The sequence below is a fragment of the Triticum urartu genome, chromosome 4 (assembly GCF_003073215.2).
Source record: "Triticum urartu cultivar G1812 chromosome 4, Tu2.1, whole genome shotgun sequence".
Taxonomy (NCBI): domain Eukaryota; kingdom Viridiplantae; phylum Streptophyta; class Magnoliopsida; order Poales; family Poaceae; genus Triticum; species Triticum urartu.
The window spans coordinates 113445089-113462115 of NC_053025.1; the positions used below are offsets into that span (position 1 = coordinate 113445089).

The following is a 17027-nucleotide window of genomic DNA, read 5'->3' on the forward strand; positions in this document are numbered from 1 at the left end:
ATGAACTTGTAGATGTTAAAACGAGGGTGACTTTTGTCTATGGTGAAGCACAGGTCAGTGAAAGATACAAAACCTGGGATATGCTCAGGGGAATCGTTGGCTCAAGCGATATACCCTGGCTAGTCCTAGGCGACTTCAATGAGGTGTTGCACGCTCACGAACATGACGGTGTAGGGAGCAGAAGCCAAGCACAGATGGCGGCTTTCAGGGATGCTTTAGATACATGTGGCCTCGCGGACACTGGATATATTGGCACGGACTGGACGTTTGAGAGAAAGGTAACAGGCGGAACATATACACGTGTCCGTCTGGACAGAGGGGTTGCCAACCCGGCCTGGACGATTGCTTTCCCGTCAGCAACATTGGAGCATGGAACAGCGGCCTCGAGTGACCACGCCCCGCTCATCGTGAGCTACGTGCATGGCGCATGCAGCCGGGTCCCGCGCTCGTTTAAATATGAGGTGGCGTGGGAACGGGACCCGACTCTGTCCCCTGTTATCCAACACGCATGGCAGAGTAGCGCGGGAGATTCGGTGAGGGAGATAAGCGACAAGATGCATTCATTAGCACAGGACCTTGGCCAGTGGGACCGTAGCCACTTCGGGAATGTGCGACGTGAGATTCAGCAGCTAAAGGCACAACTACAAGAGTTATGAGCGATCCCAAACAGATTCGGGCCAAATCATTGGGAGATTAAATTAATTGATAGATTGACCGAGCTTTATCACAGAGAAGAGATACTTTGGAGGCAACGTGCCCGGTTGGAGTGGCTGATGCATGGCGATAAAAATACACATTTCTTTCATCTCCGGGCAAGTAGAAGAAGGAGAAAAAACCAAATAAAGTCCCTCCAGCGTCCGGATGGCCAGGTCACGGAAAATGTTATAGAGATGGAGAACATGACCACAGCCTTCTATCAAAATCTCTATACATCAGAGGGGGTACACGATATGGAGCAGGTATTGAGTACGGTCCCAACAAAAGTAACTCAAGCTATGAATGACATGTTAAATGCCCCATATACAAGCAAGGAGGTGAAAACGGCTCTGTTTCAGATGTACCCAATGAAAGCACCTGGTCCCGACGGATACCCAGCGCATTTTTTCCAACACCATTGGGACATTTGTGGGGATGAGGTTACCAAGGCGGTCCTGAGGATAGTGGAGGGTACGGAGTCGGCGGAGTGTATAAATGACACAATTTTGGTACTCATACCAAAGGTAAAAAAATCCAACCCTACTATCTCAGTTTCGCCCAATCAGTCTATGTAATGTCTTGTACAAGATTGCTTCCAAGGTTATATCTAACAGGCTCAAGGTAGTTCTACCTGAAATAATATCAGAGGAGCAATCAGCTTTTGTTCCCGGCAGGCTGATTACAGACAACATCATCACAGCGTATGAATGTTTACATTTTATGAAGAGGAACAAGGCCAAGAAACATCAGTCGTGTGCTCTCAAACTTGATATGATGAAAGCTTATAATAGGGTGGAGTGGTCTTATCTGAGAGCCATAATGTTAAAGATTGGTTTCACAAACAGGTGGGTTGATATTGTAATGAGCTTGGTCACCACAGTCAAGTTCTCTGTTTTGTTCAATGGGAAGAAGTTACAACAATTTATTCCATCAAGAGGAATCAGACAAGGGGACCCAATCTCTCCATATTTGTTTTTGTTGGCAGCGGAGGGCCTTTCGTGCCTGTTAAAATCTAAAAGTGAGTCATCCAACCTGGGTGGACTACAGGTAGCCCCTACGGCGCCACCGGTAAGCCATCTTCTATTCGCTGATGACAGCCTGCTGTTTTTCAAAGCAAACAATGTGGGGGCAACTGAGGTGCACCATGTCTTGGACACTTATTGCCAAGCGACTGGGCAGCGCATCAACTACTCCAAATCTTCAATCTATTTCAGTAAGGGGGTTCCTGATGCGGTCAGACAGGAGATCAAAGATACACTCCACGTTCCCAATGAAACACTAAACGAGAAGTACTTGGGTATGCCATCAGACATAGGAAGCTCAAAGAACGGTGCCTTCAAATATCTCAAGGACCGACTCTGGAGCAAGGTTCAAGGATGGATTGAACGTACTATGTCCTCGGCTGGTAAGGAAGTTCTTGTCAAAGCTGTTGCGCAGGCTGTCCCCGTATTTTCCATGTCATGCTTCAAATTACCTAGAGGCTTATGTGAACACTTGAATATGCTCATTCGAAAGTTTTGGTGGGGTGCAAAGGATGGAAAACGTAAACCACACTGGGTCTCCTGGAAAACGATGACACAACCCAAGGGAATGGGAGGTCTGGGTTTCAAAGATTTTGAACTTTTCAACTTATCCATGCTCGCCAGGCAGGCGTGGCGCTTGTTGCAAGACCCAGAGTCGTTGAGTGCTCGAGTATTGAAAAGTGTATACTACCCGTCTTCCGATATACTCCAGGCTGAATTGGGCAGCCATTCGAGCCAGGTATGGCGGGCCATCATAGAGGGAAGGGATGTTCTTAAGCAAGGATTGATAAAGAGAATTGGCAATGGAGCAGACACAAACATATGGACCGATAACTGGCTACCCAGAGAGGAGATGATGCGTCCCTACGGGAGTATCTCGCCAAATTCACCAACACATGTGTCAGAGCTCATAACTACTGTGACCGCATCATGGAATAGACAGCTTGTCCAACAAACTTTCATGCCTATGGATGCTACAGTTATCCTCGGTATGCCAATATGCACTCGAAACATCATAGATTTTTGGGCTTGGTTTCATGAGAAAAATGGTACTTTCAGTGTTAAATCAGCCTATAAGATGCTAGTAGCCATCAGAAACAGGAGAGAAGCGTGGTTGGAAGAAATCCCGGGTCCTTCCAGCTCGAGGGCCGAAGAAGGTGCCTGGAAAACATTGTGGAAAACGGAAGTACCGGGCAAGGTACGGATGTTTCTTTGGAGACTATCTAAGCAATCGCTACCGACCAATGACGTCCGTGCTCATCGCCACATGACTGACTCGCCGCAGTGCGGTCTATGTGGAGTTTGGGATTCCTGGCGTCACTCACTGATCGAGTGCACCTCCTCTAGGAGCGTGTGGGCTCTTATTGATGAGGAAATCACGCATAAAATAATAGCTACAGTTGAGCCACAAGCAAAGCAATGGTTATTTACGTTGATGGAGTTGTTATCACGTGATGAATTTGCACTTGTATCGGTGGCATTATGGTCTATATGGCACGCAGGCGCAAGGCAATACACGAAGCTATTTTCCAGTCGCTCCAGGCGACCCATGATTTCATCACACGGTACATGGCTGAGCTTGGCATAGTCAAGGAGAAGATGCAGCAAACTGTGGTAAGGAGTGTTACTGCAAGACAGATACACACCCGACCTCGTAAGCCACCGCCGGGACACTACAAAATCCATGTGGACGGCGGAGTGCTAGGAACCAGGGGAGGTTCGGCGGCAGCGATATGCAGAGATGAACATGGGAACTATATGGGTAGCTCCGCACTTGTCGTTCAAGGAATCACAGATCCACCAACTCTAGAAGCAATGGCGTGTCGAGAGGCCTTGGCTCTAGCAGAAGACCTGGGAATCCAAAGCTTCGTGGTCGCCTCCGATTGTCAACAAGTGGTCTCGGATATCAACATCGGAGCAAGAGGAACTTATGGAGCAATTATCAGAGAGATAAACCTTAGATCATCACCTTTTATTTGTAATTTTGTTTTCGAGAGTCGTGCTATTAATGTAGAAGCACACCGCCTAGCCAAGTTTTCTTTTACGAGAGGACCGGGTCGCCATGTATGGCTTGGTGCACCCCATGACCTCAGATGTATCCCACACCATGTGGATTTTCATGAATAAACCTGGTTTTCACCCCTCAAAAAAAAAGTTAACGAGCGCTCCTTCGGGAGCATCGCAACGATCAGCGCCATTTGGCGCGCTCTCAGCCATTCGCCATGTGTTGCGCTCTGGACGCTTCCTTCGGATTTTGTTTTTTTTTCGCACACGTTTTCGGCTTTTTAAACGGGTTTTTTCCCGGGTTTTTTGACGTTTTGGTTTTTCCCCGGTCTTTCTTAGCTTTTCGATCAAAAAAATTGAAAAAAAAATATTTTTTGCGCGAAAAAAATGCGTTTTCTTTTATTTTCCTTTCGCGAAAGTCACGGTTTTTCTTCCGCGAGAGGCACGGTTGTGCTTTACGAGAGTCACGGCCATGACTTTCGGAAACAAAAAAAATATACGTTTTCGGTTTTTTTTCTTTCGCGAGTCACGGTTTTACTTCCGCGAGAGGCACGGTTGTGCTTTTGCAAGAGTCACGGCCGTGCCTCTCGGAAAAGGGAAAAACAAAACGTGTTTTCTGTTTTTTTTTCTTTCGTGAGAGTCACGGTTTTGCTTCCGTGAGAGGCACGGTTGTGCTTTCGCGAAAGTCACGACCGTGCCTCTAGGAAAGGAAAAAACAAAACACATTTTCTGTTTTTTTCCGTGAGAGTCACGGTTTTGCTTCCGCGAGAGGCACGGTTGTGCTTTCGCGAAAGTCACGGCCGTGCCTCTAGGGGAAAAAATACGTGTTTTCTGTTTTTTTTTCTTTTGCGAGAGTCACGGTTTTGCTTTCGCGAGAGGCACGGTTGTGCCTTCGCGAGAGTCACGGCCGTGCCTCTCGGAAACGAAAAAAAACACGTTTTCTGTTTTTTCTTCTTCCACGAGAGTCACGGTTTTGTTTTCACGAGAGGCACGGTTGTGATTTCGCGAGAGGCACGGGCGTGCCTCTTTTGGAAAGGGAAAAACCGTGCTCCATGTTCGGTTTTTTCACCCGGTTTTTTTCGTCTGATTTTTTCGTGAAAAAAAAAGTTCGTCAAAACCTATCAACATGAGATCTAGTTTTGAGGATCTCGACGCGAGGAATCCAGTGGTAAAAACGGTTCGAGATTTGGATGCACGGTTTAAGAGATAAAACGTTTTGAATAAACGAATCTATGAAAAAAGGGAAAACTCCCAAGTTGCGACAAGTGGCGCGCTACATGTGCGCCACTTGTCGCAACCTGGGAAAGTGGAGTGTTCTTTGCAATGAGTACTCCTTAATTAGTGATTTCGTGGTGACCAGGACAAAACCCAACAGAATTAACATGACACATGTCGCCTGCAAATGGCTAATGACGTTTGCAACCCATATCAAAATTCAGTTTTGCTAAAGCACATCTAGATGTGCATAAGTATTGCACATCTAAGTCCTAAGTCATTGATCTTACATATTTATTTTTAAATTTCCACCCTCAACGGATAGCTCGAGATGATCAATCTTGAAGTGAGAAGAGAAGGATTGCCTCAGTCCAAGACGCGGAACAACAGAGTTTTCTTTTGGAGAAACACTATTATTATGGGGCTGTACACGCGGTAGAAAAATTACGCCAATCTGTTAAGATATGGTATGCGACAAGTGAATATTTGAAACAAGAAATAAATTCAAATTTTCGGATAACAGATCCTTCTAATCCAGTCTATTTAATGTCTTTTTCAGGAGCCAGAGGAAATACATCTCAAGTACACCAATTAGTAGGTATGAGAGGATTAATGTAACAAATTTCTCTTATTCTCGTTTGTTCCTCCTTTTAGATAAATACTTAAAAATCCCCTTACAATAACAAATCCAATTTAGAAGAGACTTCCTTCCCGTGTTGGGAAAACTTTTCTTAGGGGTGAAGATCTCGGCAAGATATGAAGTTCTTGAAGAATGAAAAAAACCAATCTTCTTTTTAGTATTTTAGACTAAATTCTTTTGTTCCTCGATGCTCAATTAAACCCTCTTTTTTTAAGATGGAATCGTCCTCACAAGTTCCACATCCCTAAGATTTTTCACATCCGCTGATAATTTTTGAGATATCAAGTGCTTTTGCATCCTTGATTTAGGGCTAGTTCTTTTGGCGGCTTAAAAATTAAGCCGCCTCCTCCCTAGTTTTTGTCATAAGCCCCCTTCCTTATTTATTGGGGCTTCTGAACTAGTTATGGGATTACTAATCTAGAAGCCTCCATGAATTTTGGGAGCGGCTTATTTTTTAAGCTGGGGAGAAGCAGCTTATTTTTTAAGCCGCCCAAAAGAACTGGCCCTTAGAAAGGAGATGTTCAGGGTTGTTGGTGTTTCATATGCCGAAATTGTTGCCTCTATGAAAAGTATTCCCTTCATTTCACAATGTAGTGCATCCCCGTTTTTCAAGAACTAAGTTTGACCATACATTTAATCAACGAGACCGACTGCGAATTCAGTGATATATTTTTTGCCCCCGCTGCAGTCGGTTTCGTTGGTTAAATTTATGGTCAAATTTAAATCTCGAAAAGCATGATTACATTATATTGTGAAATGAAGGGAGTACTGGATTTGCTTCCAAGGATGGCATGCGAATAAACATTAAGACTGGCACATCTTTGCTCAGGACAACTTTGTTGACTGACTAGTTCGATGGATTTTCTTTGAATCAAAGGCCCTGAACTGGTTCAAAGGAATAGGAAAAAACACATGAATTCCGATAAAGATGGTCAACTCAAAGTCAAACCCCAAACATTCCCTGAAGTTCAAAAGTCACTATCAATGAATTCCCGAGTATAAGGGGGTGTTTGTTTCCAGGGACTTCTTTGTATAGGGACTAAAAAAAGTCCCTTTTAAAGACTTTTTTACCAAACGGGAGGGACTTTTTAGGAACTAAACTAGACATTTGGGACTAATTGAAGAAGACTCTCAAGGAGAGTCTTTTTTGGGACTTTTTGGAACTTTTCTAACAATGCCCCTCCATGCATTTAATGGCCCGCCACCCTATGGTGTTGTTTGATTGTTATTTTTCTATATACTAGGGGCAATATGGTCATTTAATCTCTATTCCTAATGGAGCAGTTGGTAGTCTCACTTTCAGGGTTTTTTTCGTCCCACCACTTTCGTCCGGGTTTTTTTCGTAGGTTAACCGTCGTAGATTTTTTTCGTCGCCTCCCCCACTTCATCGGTTTATTTTCACTTCACCCGCTCACACAACGAAAAAACTGAACGGATCAGAACTTTCCATACTGACGCAAATTATTTAGTAATGTCTTTATGTAAAAGAATCAATCACAATCAATCTCTAAAGATCAAATCTGAATTAATTAATCTTCATAACGTTTGTTTCCTTCCGAATCACGTCCATAACTTTCTTTCCTTATTTGGGCAGAAACGGTTTGGTAGCAGAGATTAGGAAGCTTCCTATGAATGTAGTAATAGGAAGTATTCTTTTTCTTGATGATTCGTTTCCATGCATGATGATAGTAAATTAAGCCAACATTCACCACTATTTATCAACGTCATCAATCGTATCCATTCCTACCAGTTTTAAGGGAATCTGCTCGCTATGTCTTTTTTAAAGGGATCCGCTCGCTAAGTCGTCGTCGCACGTTATTTTCACAAGCAATTCCCCTAAAAAAAGGCGTGGGTATTGGTAGTTGAACGCCCGCTAGGTTTTTCGCCTGTCCCATCCTCGCGCTGTGCCGCCGCCACCCACCGAATTTCCAGCCGCCCGAGCCCGTTAACTTCGCCAGCCATCGGGTCGACTGCCCCCGCCCCAAACCCCCATCCCGAGCACTAGCTATCGCCACCACTTGGTAGTCTCGCTTCCAGGTTTTTTTGTCCCACCACTTTCGTCCGGTTTTTTTCGTAGGTTAACCGTCGTAGATTTTTTTCGTCGCCTCCCCCACTTCATCGGTTTATTTTCACTTCACCCTCTCACACAACGAAAAAAATGAACGGATCAGAACTTTCCATACTGACGCAAATTATTTAGTAATGTCTTTATGTAAAAGAATCAATCACAATCAATCTCTAAAGATCAAATCTAAATTAATTAATCTTCATAACGTTTGTTTCCTTCCGAATCACGTCCATAACTTTCCTTCCTTGTTTGGGCAGAAACGGTTTGATAGCAGAGATTAGGAAGCTTCCTATGAGTGTAGTAATAGGAAGTATTCTTTTTCTTGATGATTCGTTTCCATGCATGATAATAGTAAATTAGGCCAACATTCACCACTATTTATCAACGTCATCAATCGTATCCATTCCTACCAGTTTTAAGGGAATCTGCTCGCTATGTCTTTTTTAAGGGGATCCGCTCGCTAAGTCGTCGTCGCATGTTATTTTCACAAGCAATTCCCCTAAAAAAGGCGTGGGTATTGGTAGTTGAACGCCCGCTAGGTTTTCCGCCTGTCCCATCCTCGCGTTGTGCCGCCGCCACCCGCCGAATTTTCAGCCGCCCGAGCCCGTTAACTTCGCCAGCCATCGGGTCGACTGCCCCCGCCCCAAACCCCCATCCCCGAGCACTAGCTATCACCACGTTGCCACCCCAAGCTCCACGCCACCGGGAACGAATCAAGAGCCATCCCGACACCGCCGTCGCCGGCCCAGCACCTCCAGCCTTACATGGACAGCTTCAATGTGCAGTCTCCCTTGCTGCCTCACCTTCTGCCAGCGCATGCAGCGGCGGGGTTGGACGCGTGCGTGCTTGCTAGCTTGCTCTCCGTGCGTACGTACTTGCTCTGCGTGCGTCCCACCGGCCAATGCGCATGATGCGTGTGTGCCTGCTTTTCTGTATGTGTATGCCAGCGTGATGCGTGTGTGCGTTGCTGTGTGTGTATGATATAGATGGCCCGAGTGTGTGCATGTTGTGCTCTGCTCTCTGCTGATCTATGTGTTGCTGTTCCTGCTATATGTTCATGCCATACAAATGAAATTTCTGTTAATCTTCTGTCATGTTGAGTTGGTTCTCTCTGTCTTCTGAGGGGGTGAATGCAAAGCAGTCTATTAAGCCAGGCACTATTGCTGAGCTAAATTGACAAAAAAATATTGATAGCCATAGTTGTAGTTTAAGTAGTAGCGAGTTGTCTGATATGTATAAAGAGCCCGTTGCAACTGAGCCCGTTGCTAATTGACAAAAAAGGTCGCCAGTGTCACTTGATATGTATGAGAATATTAAATGTATTATTAACATGATTAATATTGAACTCTTAAAGTTAATATGGCCCCGTTGCAACGCACGGGTGTTCTTCTAGTAACCTCTAGAAAGAGACTAGTGACTTTTTAGTCTCTGCAAACAAACAAGGATGGACTTTTTAGGGACTAGAGACCTTTTAGTTGGGACTAGAAAAAGTCCTAGGACTTATGAACCAAACAGGGCCTAAGATGTGCATGCTTTGGCAAAGTCTCCAGCCCCATAAATATTACTCCCTCCATTCCAAAATACAGTGCGCCCGCGCTTCCCGAGGTCCAACTTTAACCATAAATTTAACCAACGAGACCAACTACAGCGGAAGAAAAATTATATAATTGAAAACTTCTTTCGAGTACGAATTCACTGATATAATTTTTGCTCCCACCGCAATCGGTCTTGGTAGTTAAATTTACGATCAAAATTAAAGCACGTGGATAGAGGAAGCACTACATTGTGGAATGGAGGGAGTAGTTCATGTGTGATGCGTAAATCAATAACTCTAAATGCGTAGTAATTTGAAAAGGAGGTGCAAGTGAATTGTAAAATTCACGTGTTTCTTGTCCTTTAAAATAGAGATCAAAGGAAACTTGCTTCATATTTCCTTCTGTTCCATTTGTTTGAACCAAAATGCAGAGGATTCTAGCCTTTTCATCCCGCGATCACGGGATCTCGAGCAGGGATTCCAAACTCCCCCTGCCAAAACTTCACGTGCGAAAGACCACTCAATGCCATTACTGGTGGGCTCAGTTTCATTTGGAACATTTCCCTAAAAAAGTTTCATTTGGAACAGGTCTAAATGTGCACAAATTTGAATAGGTGTGACGACCAGCATCTAGCAATCTCTACAGCAAAAAATTCTATACACTCCACGGGTACTCGACTATTGAAATTGCACAGGCAATTGTTTAGTGATCAGTATCCTCTATTTCAAGAGCTACCACTACAAAATTAGTACTGCTAGATCAGATGGAGATCCATGAAAAGGATGAAACTCATGACATGCACTACTAGCTTTCACCAGAACCAAAAATACAAAAAAGAAATCAGCTGCATGAAATGCTGGAGAAGATCATAGTACAACTGTCAGCATGGATTCCTTTTTCCTTTTGTTTGGCAAGGCCAACATGGATTCTTCGGAGCAGATCAGTAGAATCATTGTGAACATCAGGCTTAGATACAATAACCAAGTGAAGAGAAAACGACTGCAGACCAAGCAATAACGCCCATTTCTCTTGCCGATCCCATATCATAGCTGGCACTACCAAAAATGAGGATTGCAGTCTTGTGCATACAGCTTCTGGTATTAGCGGAACCAATAAAGTACAAAAACAACACGTTAGAATTCAATGACTCGAGGTAGTATGGAGAAGATGAGGGATGGCTTACAGTGAACTGCTCTCTGCTATGTACAGACAGAAGAATCTTATGGGCCACTAAATGGCAGGTTCGGTATGTGTTCCGGGCATTGTTGCTTTATCTGTGTCATCAACGAGTCGGCGGAATCGTGCCGCGAGTTCTTGGTAAAACTTCATATCTGATGGACTTACTCGGTCGATTGCCGACTTGAAGTGTGTAGTTGCTACTTCTGGGATGTCAAAGTTCTCCTGGTGGAAATGCAAATAGTCTATCAGCAAGCTTCTAGTGAAAATACATCTACTCATCATGTACCAGAATGGGCAAAGAGCAGGTAGCATACATCAAGAGCAGCTACAGCGGCTTCCCTGCAGACGAGCTTTATGTCAGCACCGGTGTAGCCTTCTGTGAGTCTAGCGAGTTCGTTTAGATTAACATCGTGACTGCAGGGAATGCTGCGTGTATGAATCCGGAAAATATCTTCACGGTCAGCTTCATCTGGTGGCTGAACATCAAGCAGTCTATCGAAACGACCTAGTGCATACATCATTCATTTAGTTGAACCAACATAATACAGAAAGCATTTCATATGTAACCCAAGCAAGGAACAAAGGCCATAAAATACATGTGCATAGTCCGTGTAGTTAAGATGGATGACCTGGTCTCAGAAGTGCAATGTCGATTTTGTCAGGACGATTCGTAGCTGCAATAACAGTGACACCAATCTTTTGGTCCAAACCTGTTGCAATCAGAGTAATTATAAATGGCTAAAACCTAACCAGCAAAGATATTTAACATGAGTCCAAATCGTAGGTTATCAGCATTTCCAACTAAGAATGGAAAGACAAGCAAATAGCACAGAACCAAGTAACTAATAACACAGTAAGATACCAGGGCCTCAATTTTGACTAGTAATTACCGTTAGCCCATTAATGTTAGGTGCTCAGTTATGTGAACACCTTGGGTGCAGCAATAACATCCATTTTAATGTATGTAACCTAGGCTTCTTATATAAGATTATTCTGTTACTTGTATCAAGAATGAACCACATGTGTGGAATCAACCAGTAGAACCTAAAGAAATCGTAGAGACGTCAGATCTAATCTAATTTGCATGCTTGACTGCTTGGTTTGTGTAGCGACGGCCTAATAATCACAAGAGTAACCTACTCCCAAAGGAAGTAGGGAAATCAACCAACAGTCCCTAAGGAAGTACTAAGGCTTACCATCCATTTCCTGTAGCAGCTGACTGAGTACCCTATCAGCAACAGATATGCCATTATTTCCATGGCCACGAGTTACTGCAAGCCCATCTATTTCATCAAAAAATAATATTGCAGGCGCATTATCCTTCGCCTTCGCAAATAATGATCTCACTGCCTTCTCAGAGTCACCGACCCATTTGCTGAAAAGCTCAGGACCCTTAACTGCAAGGAAATTCATTTTTGCTTCAGAAGCTACGGCGCGAGCCATCAATGTCTTACTGCAACCTGGTGGTCCAATCATTAACAATCCTCTAGGAGGGCGGATCCCTAAGCGTTCAAATGCGTCTGGGCATTTCTGTGGCAACTGGATGGCTTCAATTAACTGCTTCTTAATCCTGGCTTGACCACCAACATCCTCCCATTGTACCTTCGGAAGCTCTAGCATTACCTGTACAGGAAATGATGGGAGGTATCATCATTGTGCTATGTTCTACAGATCACACATATTTTACTGATGTTGATGTTTATTTCTCACAAGATAATAACACATCACAGAGCATCTCAACCAACCAAATCAAGAGCACCTAACATTAAACTGGATCATTATAACAGAACTTCATATCATCCTGAACTGTGCATGTTTTAGTCTAGTTTTCACTTCTCGTCGGTTGGAATTCATGACGCGGATATTGACACAAACATATGAAAAGAAAAAGGGAAAAAAAAGAGAGAGAAGAAATGTTTCTTACAAGATAAGAACTATTATGAAAGAAACCACAGCAAGTAATAAGAGAAGAAATCTGAAAAAAGAAACACTAAATGAACATATAAGGTGCGTAAAAATGATACCTCACGCATTGCACTTGGTCTAACTTTCATTTTAGCTTGTTCAAAGTCATCTTTAATCACCAACAATAGCAACTCATCTTTCTTATCATTCAGCTCGCTACTTTCTATGATATCACCTCTATTGGTCCAGCTATAATCCTCCGTTGACATGGTTAACTTTGAGAGAGATGATGATAATGAGCTTATTTCATAACCCAAAAGGCCATCAATTTCTTGAATATTAGTCTTTTCTGCATGTGTGGCACGATCACCAAGTGGTTGAGTTGAACTTTCTTTTACACTGATATAACGGCGAAGAGCACTCAATGCAGCCTCGTTGCAGAGTGCAGCTAGATCAGCACCCACGAATCCATGAGTGGCAAAAGCAAGGCACTCAACTTCCTCACTAGTGAGAGAGTGGTGAACTCCACTTAGAAGGAGGTGAAGTATGTCCAGCCTCTGTCCTGGAGATGGTACTCCTGCAAGTGAGCCATTTTACAGACAACGAATTAATCAACTATGAGTTACTTAACAATTTATCAACTGGACAACCGTGTTATTTCAACATTAGGCTTGTCATTGATAATAGTCAGCTTGCATTTGATGCCATCTATAAGCGCATGGCCAACCTCAGTTTACCCTAAGTTATGAAAACAGCTGCTGAAGTGACACAAGTAACAGTATATACAGGGGCATAACGTCTCTTAAGTAGCACAAAGTACTTAGAATGCAAGATAATTGTCATTTCACCCCAAACAGATCATGTTACCACCAAAAAGAATCCTAGATGATTCGGCACATATACTGGTACTGGTTTTAGTTGCACACAATACCTTAAAAGAGAAAAACACTGACCTAGAATAGATATAAAGCTGCGGTATATGAAAAACATCAGAGATCTACCTATTTCAATTTCTTGATCGAATCTTCCTGGGCGCAGTAATGCACGATCAATACTTTCAGGCCGATTTGTAGCAGCAATCAGGATAACACGATCATTACGGCCAATCTCATCCATCAGTTTTAACAGAGTGGCAATCATTCTAAGAGATAACTCCTCGCCTCCATCCTTCCTGGCTGGAGCAATCGCGTCCAATTCATCAATAAATATCTAATATCAATGAAGGTACATATTATCAATCCTCAATATTGTTATAATTAAGAGATAACATACTTCCTCATTGTAATATAGAGAAACCATTGGTAATTAAGTAACTCAATCCATAGGCATAAATAATCAGCAGCTATTGTTAATTAGACCATTCATAAGTCCTCATCATAGTATAGAGAAACCATTTGTAATTACATACTTCATTCAATCCATAAACGTTGATAATCAGCAGCTATTACTAATTTTGATCAGTAATGACAGCTATTACCCAAAATCTACTTCATAAGAGATTTTTGTTTTTTATCTTCTTCAAATAAAATAACAGTGTTAAATCGATTTTAAAATGGTAACTTCACTTAAAATGTAAAACAAAAATTGTAAAGGATGAGGTTCCTCCAAAGATGGATATCCAGTAAAATGCATATAGGCATGTTGAATACTTTTATCAAACCTTTATTTTCATTTTGAACACTAAGGGATAAACATTTGAGAATAGGAATCATTTTAACTCAGATTCCAGAAGTCATGAACAAAAGATTGCTCATTTTTCTACCCATGATACAGGGTGAGGGAGATAATGTTAAGAAATTATGACATTAGCCTCCTAAAAAGGTACTTCCTCCATCCGGAATTGCTCCGTCCAGATGTATCTAGCACTGAAATACGTTTAGATACATCTGTTTGAGCGTCATCTAATTCCGGGCGGAGGTAGTAGTATATTAGAAGTAAGTTTCAAGTGCAGTTGACATGACAATAAAAAGAAGTGGTTGGCCATTAGAAGAAAATCTAACCACAGCAGGTGCAGCTTGCTTAGCTGAAGTGAAAGCATCATACAATGCTTGTTCACTTTCACCGTGATACTGACTAATGATCTCTGGTCCATTGATTGTAAAAAGATTGGCTCCCAGATCATAGGCACATGAAGAAGCAAGAGAGGTTTTCCCTGTTCCAGGTGGACCATAAAGAAGAATACCTTTATACCTGCAATGAACCAACAGTATATTCTTAACTAACAAATAAATGTGTGTGCAATTTAGCAGGGACAAGTTCACACTATACCTTGGTAAATCATGCAAACCATTCCTCGGCAGACTAATTTGATCTGCCAGCGAAAATGAAATCATTTCTTTTACTTTTGCTGATACTTCAGATAACCCACCAAGCCTTTGGTTAGGATTGGTATCTTCATTTCCTGTATCAGCACACACGGAATATTCTGGTGGGAGCCCTAGCTTATCTGACCCAAACTCCTTTGAAGATGACAAATCAGAAAGGTGCACTTTTGTGGTTCTGTTGACAAGGAACAAAGCAGGGGTTTCAACCAATTTACCAGAGACCTCTGCATTAGACATTGAATTGTTTTTCTCATGCACTACATCCAGGGCAGAACCATCTGTTTCTGCACGCAAAACTACAAACATAGATAGTTTCCCGCACATTGGGAGAGGAACGTAGTTTCCTTTCAGTAAGTGCCTACCACTGAGCCACCGTGATGCAGAAGTCTGCAGCAAGTCATTTATTTTATCATCTGCCAATACTGATTTTGCAGTGGCTTGATCCAAGCACAATGAAGAACCACTGTAAGATGCACCGTGATGGGATTCATTTCTGCATGGAGAAGTTGAAGGAATCCTTTTAGGTGACTCCATAACCATCACATTTCTTACAGGATGGCAATCAGACTCTGACTTATTATGGCTGCATGGTGCAACTTTTGGTGGAACTAGACTAAGGTAGAGATCGCTGCATTTTATCACCCTCAAAAACTCACCACCATCAGTTTGTTTTGGGGCTTGAGATGTATATAGGGGGCTAATTAACAAAGGACGACCTACTACAGGGTATCCCAGCGTGCAGGCAAGGTCCCAAGAGAGCTTGATGCCATTCTTTTGAACCTGATAAGAGTGACCATCCAATCAAAAACTTTTATAGTTTCGTATTCGCGACAATTATACACGAAGGGAAGAAAGATAACAAAGGCACGTACCTCACATGAAGGGAAAACTTTGGCAGTCACAAAGTTCACCCCAGCTTCATTAGAGATGAGATCATTGTCCACATCAAGATCAAAGAATCTGGTGCACTCCTCAAATAAGCTATCAAGTGGGAATTCATCTAAACTGTTACTACTTGAAGAAATGAGTGACACCTAAGAACAAGGAGACAGAGCTCAGCTGACTTGAACAAAACAACAGATAGACACTGGTAAGCTAAAGTTTTATCTTCATTGGAACCCATGGGAAGCTCGAATGTCAGTTCTACAACCAGGGTATCATAATCCACTGTATGTGTTAATCTTGTTTTCAGCAACAAGCTGTAAATATGATGCTTTGTGGCAGTATTGAAAAACAGTGTGGATCAATCAGCACATATTCAATTGAGCAGATAGAACATCAAGGGGCCACTGTGAGATACATCTACACAGTCAAAGGTCGGCTCACAATCGAAATTTCAATAGCAAGAACTGATGTTACATGGAGCATGGATTGAAGTGTAAAGTCTAGTAAACTAGTTCGGTGCAGAAAGAAATCCTAATTTTGAGGAGCATACAGAGACGAGACACCCATGCCGCAGCCCGGAGCTGGCCATGGCGTCCCCGGAGAGCCAGAGCCTCCCCTCGCCACCACGAATCCCGCCCCTGGAGACCACATCGAAGACGGTGCCGGTGAAACAACCGGCGCCTCCGCGGGGTACGAGCGCCGGGTACCGCGCCGCTGCCGCTGCAGCGGTGGACGGGAGGTCCAGGATGCAGCCGCCGGTGCCTTCACGGGCGCGAGAGAGGGGGGTACGAGGTGACGGCTGCGGGGACACCGACGGCTTCTGCTTCTTCTTGCCCTTCGAAGACATGGCGGCGGTTCCGGCGAGCTTTTGGGGTTAGCTAGGGTATAAGAATGGGAATTTTATTATGTCTCGAGAGAAGTCCATATTAGTACCTCCTTCAAGTCCATATTTACCCTCCCCTGTTGTGGAGCGTCGCCAAATAGGATTTGATCATAAGAAACTTTCAAATTGGAGTTAAATTGAACTAAATTTGCTTAAGAGCAACTCCGACGCGCCACCCGAACGAAAGGCGGTTTGTTCGTTTGGGTCGGCCCGACGGACATTCATGTCCGCTTTCATATTTGGGTCGGCGCTTGCGTCCAACGCTGACCCGACTCATTCCTAAGGTGGCGTGAAAAAAAAACATAAATATTTTAAAAATAGAAAACATTAATTAAACATTAATGCCGGCCACAAAGGCTGGCGAGAATCCACGAGTCCACATTACATTAAGTACAAACATTTAATTAAGCTAAAAATTAGGAGGCGCGCTGTCTTAGGCGTCCTCGTCCTCGTCATCGGAGCCGGTGAGATCGACGAGTGTTGGCGCCGGGCCAGCCCACCGGAACGCCGTCTCCCAGGCTACGGCGACGTCGTCCGCCGGTGGCTGTACCGCCGCTAGCTGGCTGCGCCACCACGGGCACAACGTTTCTCCTCCTCCTCCGCCTCAGCATCGCGCTCCAGCTGCTCGAGTCGCTCGCCCTCGTGGCGCTCCCCCGCGAGCATGTGCTGCC

The 17027-nt window shown here is 43.6% G+C and overlaps 1 protein-coding gene across 1 annotated transcript; it reads right to left on the bottom strand.

Moving 5' to 3' along the window:
* Positions 1 to 9860: 9860 nt before the first annotated feature.
* On the bottom strand, positions 9861 to 16372 carry LOC125550949 (calmodulin-interacting protein 111-like). Its single transcript, XM_048714084.1, has 11 exons — positions 16024 to 16372; positions 15461 to 15622; positions 14533 to 15368; positions 14265 to 14454; positions 13266 to 13473; positions 12384 to 12841; positions 11556 to 11982; positions 10989 to 11069; positions 10674 to 10864; positions 10364 to 10581; positions 9861 to 10274 (listed from the first exon to the last, which is right to left on the bottom strand). The coding sequence occupies exons 1-10, from the start codon at positions 16318 to 16320 to the stop codon at positions 10411 to 10413; spliced, it is 3021 nt and encodes a 1006-aa protein (XP_048570041.1). The 5' UTR covers positions 16321 to 16372; the 3' UTR covers positions 9861 to 10274; positions 10364 to 10410.
* Between the last annotated feature and the right edge of the window lie 655 nt (positions 16373 to 17027).

Excerpts from the sequence above, each read along its gene's own strand:
- LOC125550949 (XM_048714084.1), bottom strand. The coding sequence starts at position 16,320 with ATGTCTTCGAAGGGCAAGAAGAAGCAGAAGCCGTCGGTGTCCCCGCAG. Across the intron at positions 13,474-14,264 it reads AGCAAGCTGCACCTGCTGTG|ATATTTATTGATGAATTGGA; the intron begins GTTAGATTTTCT and ends CATTGATATTAG. Across the intron at positions 12,842-13,265 it reads CGATCAAGAAATTGAAATAG|GAGTACCATCTCCAGGACAG; the intron begins GTAGATCTCTGA and ends GCTCACTTGCAG.